The sequence below is a fragment of the Perca fluviatilis genome, chromosome 5 (assembly GCF_010015445.1).
Source record: "Perca fluviatilis chromosome 5, GENO_Pfluv_1.0, whole genome shotgun sequence".
NCBI classification, from domain to species: Eukaryota; Metazoa; Chordata; class Actinopteri; order Perciformes; family Percidae; genus Perca; species Perca fluviatilis.
Genome location: NC_053116.1, coordinates 18,602,695 through 18,612,429, shown reverse-complemented (window position 1 = coordinate 18,612,429; position 9,735 = coordinate 18,602,695). Strand labels below are relative to the sequence as shown.

Below are 9,735 nucleotides of genomic sequence, written 5' to 3'. Positions count from 1 at the left end.
TTTAACCCTTTAAATGCCAGTTTGTTTACATAATGCCACTGTTGTTATGAAAGAAAAAAAAAAAGGGAAAATAGTAAAAACAACAAGTTTGAAGCCAAGGCTCTGGATTGAGAGCCTTAATAGAATGCATGATTTTATGCCGAAGTGGCCATGGCATCAAACATTTTAGTTTAACTGGGTTTCAAATGGGGACATTTTTGTTAGGAGTCTGATAGTCTGTAATTAACTTATAGGAGCTGACGTTGAACTTAAAAAAAAATCCAAAAAACGTTAGCAGCCGATACTATCGAAAAATGCTACTGTGTTACTTTCCACCACTACAGTTATGAGAAGTGAAAACCTTGACTCACATAGTCAATAGTCTACATTTTGACTATAACATTGTTGCTTTTCATCTGTATTTTCTTCTTTTCCTGGTGGAAATGGGCTTTAATACTACTTTTATAATTCTCCTTAATTATTAATTATTTTTTGACCATGTTTTGCTGCTACAGAGTAAATCTGTTCAGTTGCGTACAATCAGAATCAGAGAAGGACTCATTGCCAAGTAAATAACACTCACAAGAAATTTGCCTAACAAATACATCAAAGTATAATAAATATGTACCAGTATTCAGTTTATTTATTAGTGTATTGTTATAATTAAAAATAATAATTAGTGTATTTGGATTTTGTTGGCACCTGCTGAAAAACAATGGATTTCAGCTAACTTGAACCTGCAATTGCAGATGTATTAAAACGCATTGACATCATTCATAAAATCTAAAGAACCAGATCATGACGTTGTCTACGCGGAAAGAAAAAAAAAAAATGTGACGTAGAAACCAAGATGGCGGCTCCCCTTTCCACGATGAAATTTTGGAAGCCGGGTAAGGACGGAAAAAAACATTAACTTAGGCATTCATGTAATTGTTTCGGGTATATATTTATTAACGTGCAGCTGCCAGTAAAGTTAAGTCAGTCTCGGGTAGGCTTTAACCGCGTTCGCAGCAGCTGCGTGATCTCTGCAGCCAGTTGAGTTCAGCCCGGGTAACGTTAGCTCTGCGGAATCAAAGTATAACCTGCCAGCATAAAACGCACAGGCTACGAGGTTGAAAGTACGACAGCTACGTGAATAGATGCGATCAAAATGGCACCAGTGAAGGGCTTTCATCGCTTATATGTCTTTCGTTTTAAGTCAGGGCACTGCACTAAACCCTGGCTGTCATCCTACCAAATGTTCAGCCTGCTTAACGTTACATTTAAATAAAACCTCTTATCTTCACCTTCACCTTAACCTATATATGCCCTGCTCCAGGGTCTGAGGCTCCGGGAATCTCAGAGGAGCGGGAGCTCAACACAGAGACAACCGGCTCCCCCATCATCTTCAACCCGCACACAGCCCTCTCCATAGAGAAACAACGACAGAAACTCCCTGTTTTCAAGGTTTCACATCGCTTCTGAGCATGCATGAATGTCACATTAGTGTGGGAAGTGGGTTGAACGCGGTCTAAGTGTGTACTGTATCTGTCCGTGAACTTTTTTGTTAATTGTGTCCTATTCAGCACAGAAACAATATCTTGTACTTGGTGGAGAGCTTCCAGACTGTCATCATAGTTGGTGAGACAGGATGTGGGAAAACAACGCAGTTACCTCAGGTTAGTATAATTTCATCCATGCAACATTTTGGCACTACTTAAAAACAAAAAGTGAAATGAGTGATAACTGGTTTACCGGTGTCCAGCATTTGTTACCTGCCTTTTCTAAAAAAAAAATTTAAAAAAGGGGCAAAATACCCTTAAAGCTACATAAATCTAACAGCCAAAGGCGCAACATTGCCGCAGCGGACTGATACCCTTCATGTGGCTTAACTAACACAGTGACCTTGGCTTGATGCTTACTAGCCTCTTTTTTTTTTTCTTTTTTTTTTGCAGGATTTGGACCACATCAGCTAATTTATGCAAAGTCTGCTGTTCTGCAACATCAGTGTTTCTATCTCATGCTCCTTTTTTTTGATCTACCTGCTCCTTTCATCTGACTCCTTTCAGTACCTGCTGGAGGCTGGCTGGGCGACGGAGGGGAAGGTGATTGGAGTGACACAGCCTCGGCGTGTGGCTGCCATCTCTGTGAGACCTCTCTTGATGTCCTCTGTCACACTTTGCCAATGTCATTTCACTGCAATACATTTACTTCACACTGAAGGACAGGTGCGTAATTCTTTATTTTCCCCCTCTCTCCTGCTGATAGGTAGCTAACCGTGTAGCAGAGGAGCGGGGGGCCCTGGTGGGACATGAGGTGGGCTACACCATCCGATTTGATGACTGCTCTGATCCCCACGCCACAAGGATCAAGGTATTTTTCGCCACGTGTGAAGTCTTCATTACAAGCTGTCCCATGTTTGGTTCCTTTCTGTACTTAATTGTGCCTGTGTGCTTCAGTTCCTTACAGATGGCATGCTGGTGCGGGAGATGATGGCTGATCCTCTTTTGAAAAAATACAGGTACGTGATTGTAACTAAAGTGTTGTATAAGCTGTTTTCACAGCAGATATTTTGACATTTCAAGAAAAAGCACAGATGTTACTAACAACCGTAACAATTGTTCTATTCAAGCGTCCCAGTAAGATGTCACAGTGTGACAGTTGAGCAGCTAAATGGTGCTGAAGCAGCTAAATGGAATTCAGCCATCATTCATTTCATTATTTACACCTGTGCTTTTCTGTGCAATGTCAAACATGTCTTCTGTGAAAAAGGTACATTGTTATTAGATTTGTGAATTTGTTTGTGTTATCAAAACTGGGTTGGACTCTTTGTAACTCTGCTGTTTTTTATTGTGCTGTTATCCTCAGTGTGTTGATGCTGGACGAAGCACATGAGAGAACCATGTATACAGACATAGCCATTGGCCTACTAAAGAAGGTAATTCCTGCTGATTCTGTCCGTGAAACAAATTGAACTTCACTATTTCAATTTATACTTTTACTAGCCATGAAAATAATCCTATAAAGTTCTTTTCCAACCTGACTATACTTCTCGGTTCCCACTGTTTTGTGTACTCCTGATTCTTCTACAGATTCAGAAAAAGCGGCAAGACCTGAGGCTGATTGTGGCCTCTGCCACTCTGGATGCCAAGGTGACTGCATCATTAAGATGAACAGATATGCTTGATTAGCGAGAACAGAGAAACAAAGACGGATAGAGGAAAAATGTCAGGTCAGATCACATTGTACTGACATCTGAGATACACTGATGAAAGACAGACACAATCAGGCCACGACTGTGCTCAGCATTAAACAAGTCAGCTGAAATGCCATATCAGACATCTACTGTACTTTCGGTTTAACAATATTTTATCTACACATGCAAATTATTTAGTTATACTGCAGTAGTAAGTTGCGTGCTTTTTTCTAATGTCAGATTGAGGGCAGCCACAGTATCCCACAGCTTTTTTGCTGAAAAACATTTTCATGATCAAGAATTGCCTCAGTAATGTTCCCTTTACTAACTGTGGTATCACCTTCATCTGAAGAAATTCCACGACTTCTTCAACCTGAACGAGTCCGGGGATCCTAACAAGGACACGTGTGGAATTCTGACAGTGGAGGGACGTACCTTTCCAGTGGATGTCTTCTACACTGTCAGGTAGTCGACACACATAATCCAGTCTGAGGAAATGGTGTATCAATTGTATAATTTGCCTTTAACTCTGAAGTATGTTTGTTCTCAGTCCTGTCCCAGACTATGTGAAGGCCACAGTCGAGACCGTGCTCAAGATCCATGAGACAGAGGATGACGGAGACGTCCTGGCTTTTCTTACTGGGCAGGTTAGTGGCCCTTTCTTTAATATAACTCAACTGTGATTTGACAGAAGGGTGTAGATTGCATATAATTACGCTAGCATCCCGTTTGTTATTTGATTACTATATTGTAGCATGGTCAGTTGTTCTTCTCTTCTGATCATTGTCCCTTGTATTTTCCCCCTTAGGAAGAGGTGGAGAAAGTGGTGTCCCTTCTGCAGGACCAGGCCAGGTCTCTGTCACGATACGGCATGAAGAAACACCTGAGAATTTTGCCCATGTACTCTGGTCTACCTTACGCTGAGCAGATGAAGGTCTTTGAGAGGACACCCAACTCTGTTCGCAAGGTATAATGTCATTTTATAGTCTGTGAAGTTGGCATTTCCACTATTTGGTATATATTCCAAAGTCTAAGCAAAACCAAAAAGCATCCCAGTAATCAAACTGAATTGTCATTGAATTTCATCTCTTTTATTCCACTTGAATTGCTGAGATGTGTGCGGCCCATAATTGTTGCACCTCTCAAAAAGCCCTTTTGTAGTTTAAACAAAGGTATTTTTGGGCTATATATAAAATGGCAGAGATGCTAATTAATTACACACAAAATGACATAGAAGCATGTAAAGACACCGTTCTTACAGAAAATGATAAGAGAGCTACCACATTGAGTTTCACTGTGCAGTGCCTTTGTCAACATCAGAAACAATAGCTGGTGAAATAGTGTAATTAACAAAATATATGACTTTTTTCCCGTCTGATGTTTCTTCCAGGTTGTGGTGGCCACGAACATAGCTGAGACCTCCATCACCATAAATGGAGTTGTATTTGTCATTGACTGTGCATTTGTGAAGCTGCGGGCCTACAACCCTCGCACTGCCATTGAATCACTGGTGGTTACTCCCATCTCCAAGGCTTCAGCCAGCCAGAGGGCTGGGAGAGCCGGACGAAACCGACCTGGGAAATGCTTTAGACTATACACAGGTATGTATGAGTTTGCAGGAATAGAAGGATGATGGTAAGTCTTGTAGAAAATTGTCTGTGAGAGAAATTTGCACTGGTAACATTTGTGGCAAAGTTTATCCACCTCCCTCCACCCTCTCCGCCTGTCACTTTGTCTTTCCCTCCCTGTGTTTCTTATTGCCTCTGTTCCTTTCATCAGAGGAGGACTTTGAGAAACTGCCTGCCTCTACTGTGCCAGAGATGCAGCGCACCAATTTGGCCCCTGTCATCCTGCAGCTCAAAGCATTAGGCATTGACAACGTGCTGCGGTTCAGCTTCCTTTCTGTGAGTAGCTTCTTTGCATCCACAGGGTGGCTGTGATGTGTTCACCCACCGTGAAAGGAATTGTACTTTACATTTTAATTAGCCAGAATGGGCCCTGGCCTCTGGGGGAAAAATGCATAGAAACCATAAAATTAATGCAGTCATTGTGTGTTTGTGCTTTAAAAGATGTAATGACAAGACTTCCCAAGGACCCCCAGATTCTCATTTAATTCAGTCTTTCAGAGTAAATATTGTAATTGTTGGACTTAACATGCATTTTCATTTGTTTTGTTTTTTAAATAATTTTGCAGCCTCCTCCAGCTCAGACCATGGTTCAGGCTCTAGAGCTGCTCTACGCTCTGGGAGGTAAGAAACAAGGCTGGCAGCAGGGTGGTGTAGTAAAGAGGGAAGCTGTCCTACAACTGCAAGACTAGAGTTGCAAATCCTGTGTCAGCAAGCATCTATGTACAAGCTAAGGAGTCCTTGCACATGAGGCAGAATCTTAACCAGTTGTGTGTCTTTTGGCAGGTCTGGACCATTACGGACGTTTGACTGATCCCATGGGTGTGCGGATGGCAGAGTTTCCTCTCAGTCCCATGTTTGCCAAGATGCTCCTTGAGTCAGGAAACTTTGGCTGCTCCAAAGAGATTGTTACCATTGCAGCAATGATGCAGATTCAGAATATATTTGTTGTGCCGTCCAATCAGAAGAAAGCTGCTGTAAGTGAAAAACTGGGTTTTCAAACGGAGCATCTTCTATATTTTGCAGAAATGCTTTGTCAGCATAACAATTATCCCATTTTTGCTATCTCACCCTGCAGGCCCGAGAGCACAGGAAGTTTGCAGTTGCTGAGGGAGACCACCTCACCATGCTGAATGTGTACGAAGCATTCATTAAGGTACAGCGTGTGTGAATATATGTACAATGTTTAGCTCTGTCGGCGACAGTGATTACTTGAACACTCGGGGCTTGCGAACTCAGCACAAGTCAGGGTAAAAGTTGACTCTGATCAAGACTATGAGACCCTTTCCTCTTTCCTACAGCACCAGAAAAGCTCCCAGTGGTGTCAGGAACACTTCCTCAATTATAAGGGTCTGCTGCGGGCTGTGACCGTACGAGAGCAGCTCCGGCGTCTCATGAACAAGTTCAAGGTGCCACGGACTTCAAGTGAAGGTTTGTATGCGTTGTGTAACGTGGGGTTGTATCATCCCGAGTAGAATGAGTGACATGGAAAGACGAGGCAGCGACAGTAGCTGTTGTTTTTAATCCTACAAACGTGTGCTACTTTGAATGCACCCTTTGCATCACTGTCATGACTAAATTGAAATGGTAATTTGAAACATTCATTGCTTCTTTGTTTTGCACAGGCGACCCTGATGTGATCTTGAAGTGCATTGTATATGGGTTTTTCGCGAATGCAGCCCGCATCCACCATTCTGGTTCCTACCGGTGAGATTGCTCTTTAGCTGTTTGTTACTCTTTTGTTAGATATCTAACTTTTCCCAGCAAAGGAATTATTTCAGCATTCGTCCACTTTAAAAATCCCACCACTCACTCTCGTATACGTTTGCTCTGCCAGGACTTTACGAGACGATCGCGAGCTTCACATCCACCCCAACTCTGTGCTGTTTGGAGAGAAACCTCCAAAATGGTCAGTGCATTTTCTTTCTGCAGCAACGCTACTACTGTGGTTTCTCCCTTATTCTTGTGCATTTATGGTGTGTAGAGAATTTGCATACACTTAGAGTATAAATGATGCTCTCCGACTTCCGAAGCTACACTTAAAGTATCTTACATTGTCTCCTTTCCAGGGTTGTTTTCAACGAAGTGGTGCAGACGGCAAAATACTACATGCGCGACGTGACCGCTGTGGAGTCGTCCTGGTTGGTCGAGTTGGCCCCTCACTTTTACAAGCAGGCCAAGGTAGGTCACAGAAAGAAACGCCATACTCCAGCTTGTCAGTTTTTGTCAATGTAACTATTGCGAATGTTCTGAAAAGGTCTGTTCACTGTGGGTGGAGCTCCAGATACATCGCTGTTTAACATTAACGGTTTCCTGTTCTCTTTCAGCATGGCTCACTGGCTAGCAAGAGGTCCCGGGTCCTCTGAATCTAACCATCCCTTCATCGTGTTAAGACAGGAAGACTCATTGCATTAAAAGGAGAAACACCCTCTGAAATTGCCACTGTGCCCCTCTCCATTTCATTGTATATAAAAGTGTAATATATATTTGTTGTCCATGTCCACCCACACAACCCCTCCACACTATGTGGCCATGTTAGAATGGGATTAAGTGGATACATTGTTAGCGTTGAGATTAACGCACGTGACTTCATTTAAAAGCATCTGTCTTTTTTGGCAGTGATGTGGTTTACATGTGATCTGCGAGAGTAAATAGTGATGAATGTGAGATGAGACCAGGCTGTGTCTGACCACTGTCCAATCAAGTATGGCCACATAGTTCACTTCATTCATACTTGTACATAGTCAGAGCAGGCTCAGGTCCAGGGAACGGCTCGTGTGCCACAGGCCCCGTCCACACCTGGTTCTTGGCTTCATTATTTTTTTAATTGCTGTATTTTTCTGCTGCATGATAAATAATGGAAGGCAATGGTATGTGAGGATGATTCCCTTTGAGAGACTTATAGCTTAGTTTTTTGGGTTAATTGCCCCCAATAGCCTGGGTTTGGCCTGGTTTATAGCTTTGTTTTTAACTGGTTTACTTTATCTCCAATTTAATTTAGATTTGTTAACTATCTGTACATTCACACAGGATGTAGTGGTATATATTTTCAGGAAGGAAACATGTCTATCTTTTTGGTCTAATAATGATACTGTGAAAAGACTTTACTTTTTGATCCTGGTTTTCCACTGTATTGTCACTTTACTACAGTCTAGCGCCGACATAGTGGCCTTGTCACCACTCTGTGCCAATTTTTCTTTATAAGCCTATTTCACATTTCACCCAAGCATTGTAAATGAAAAGCTGTGAAATCAAAAATGAAGTGCCATTTTGTTCCTGTGATGACAAAGTGCATTAAGAGCCTCAAAGAAACAGTAGCATTTATCCGATTTCAGCCATCATAATTGCCTTTCTTCGTACGATTTTTGAGCAAGAACTTATTGTACTTTTTGTCCCGTTACCATTAACATCATCTACCAGGTGTTCAGAAAAATGGCCAATTGTTTGTGATTTACATTCCATATTCAATGCATGTGTTCTGCATTTCCCCGTTTTTGTTTTCTTTATGGTTTTTGTTTTTCTTCAGAGGTATTTGGCCCTGACAGCGTCAGTAAGCAGTATATTAAAGGTTTGTCATTTGCTTTCAAACAAGTAAGGTCACTGTCACCAAATTTTCACTTCTGCCTGCATGTTTTTTTGTAGATCTTGTTCTTGAGGTTACTACTGTAGGTAGATTCAGTGAAACTGTAATCAAACCACAGAACAACTTGCCATTTCATAAATAGGTAAACCAACTCAAATTAAATGGATATACAAATGGATTACCTTTGCATGTTAAATGGTACTCTAATGTAGACGATAAACATTACACATTACGATCACCTTGTAGGACATATTGCAAATGAAAACATTGACATGTTTATCCTTGTTTTTGCTGATACTGAGTATGTATGCAGCCAAAGCAGTAATCTGTAGACCTGTGTAATTGCTCACCTTTGAGATAAAAACTATCACCTGCCATTTATTCCTCACATCCTCAAATAAAGCCTTATTGGTCATGCACTGAGTGTTAGCGTTCGATAATTTTTTTCCACACTGAACTACTTAGTGTACTTTGCATGCAACACAACTTTGCCAGGAGGTGTCAGTGTTGTACCACAAACTGTGCCCACTTCGAATGATTCCGAAGATCAGGAAGAGGGTATTTGTGAGTGTCTGTATGTATTAATTCCTCTTGTGATAAGTCATGTAACTTAAAAATGGCTGTTTTGACTTAGATTTCCATTTAGGGATGCAGGGTGATGAACATGCTGTATGGACCTACCTGCAGTGATCTGTAGCACAGCAAATTGATATTTGTGCACAAATGTGAGAATATGTCGACTGCAGGGTTAGCCACTGAAAGATATTAAAGAGCCACATTTATTTTTCTCATGTGTTCCTGTCAGTGCTGTTGCAGCTCAAGAGTTCGAGGCCTGCTGTGGAAACTTTTGTTTGGGAATATGCAACACTAAAATACAATATTAACTGACTTTATAATGGTCCTGCTTTATTACCTAAATTTAGGCCCAGTCTTTAGGTCCTTGTGTCAAACTCTAGTTTTAAGACCCTCATTATTTCACTTTTGTGCTCAAAAGTTGCATACGGTATATTTAATCTATATTATTGTATGTAATAACATTTTTAGAGAGAAAATCTGGGTCCAAGTATTATTCTGGCATAGAAAGACTGGGTTGCAATTACTTTGTTGCAATTTTGACAATTACATTATGCACCATTAAAGCACAATTAAAAACTTTAAAGGTTAAGGTGGCACATGTGTTTTTCTTTTTACCCAATCCTAAATCTTGCAGAGGAACCTAGTGTGAAAATCTAGTTTTGATACCTTATATAGTTATTATGTGTACATCCAATTATCACACACTAGGCAGTGGTTCTTGCCCACCAGAGGGCAGGTAAAGCTCTCTGCAGCAGTTCAGACTGTAGGAGTGCAGACTGCTGCAATACACCTCTCAG

General features: G+C 41.3%; 1 protein-coding gene across 1 annotated transcript; it reads left to right on the top strand.

Annotated features, from left to right (window-relative positions):
- Positions 1 to 829: 829 nt before the first annotated feature.
- dhx35 (DEAH-box helicase 35) lies at positions 830 to 8,786 on the top strand. The gene is made up of 21 exons (XM_039799494.1): positions 830 to 869; positions 1,298 to 1,425; positions 1,545 to 1,637; positions 2,028 to 2,105; positions 2,227 to 2,331; positions 2,418 to 2,479; positions 2,827 to 2,896; positions 3,051 to 3,110; positions 3,507 to 3,619; positions 3,705 to 3,801; positions 3,963 to 4,121; positions 4,545 to 4,755; positions 4,934 to 5,058; positions 5,349 to 5,403; positions 5,566 to 5,756; positions 5,858 to 5,935; positions 6,081 to 6,210; positions 6,405 to 6,486; positions 6,617 to 6,688; positions 6,849 to 6,960; positions 7,107 to 8,786. Exons 1-21 carry the CDS (start codon positions 830 to 832, stop codon positions 7,143 to 7,145), a joined length of 2,100 nt encoding a protein of 699 aa, XP_039655428.1. The 3' UTR covers positions 7,146 to 8,786.
- The last annotated feature ends 949 nt before the right edge of the window (positions 8,787 to 9,735 follow it).

Bases quoted from the DNA above. Each gene is read 5' to 3' on its own strand.
- dhx35 (XM_039799494.1), top strand. From the start codon at position 830: ATGGCGGCTCCCCTTTCCACGATGAAATTTTGGAAGCCGG. The intron at 3,111-3,506 runs GTGACTGCATCA...CTTCATCTGAAG, and splicing joins CTGCCACTCTGGATGCCAAG to AAATTCCACGACTTCTTCAA. The intron at 6,689-6,848 runs GTCAGTGCATTT...TCTCCTTTCCAG, and splicing joins GGAGAGAAACCTCCAAAATG to GGTTGTTTTCAACGAAGTGG.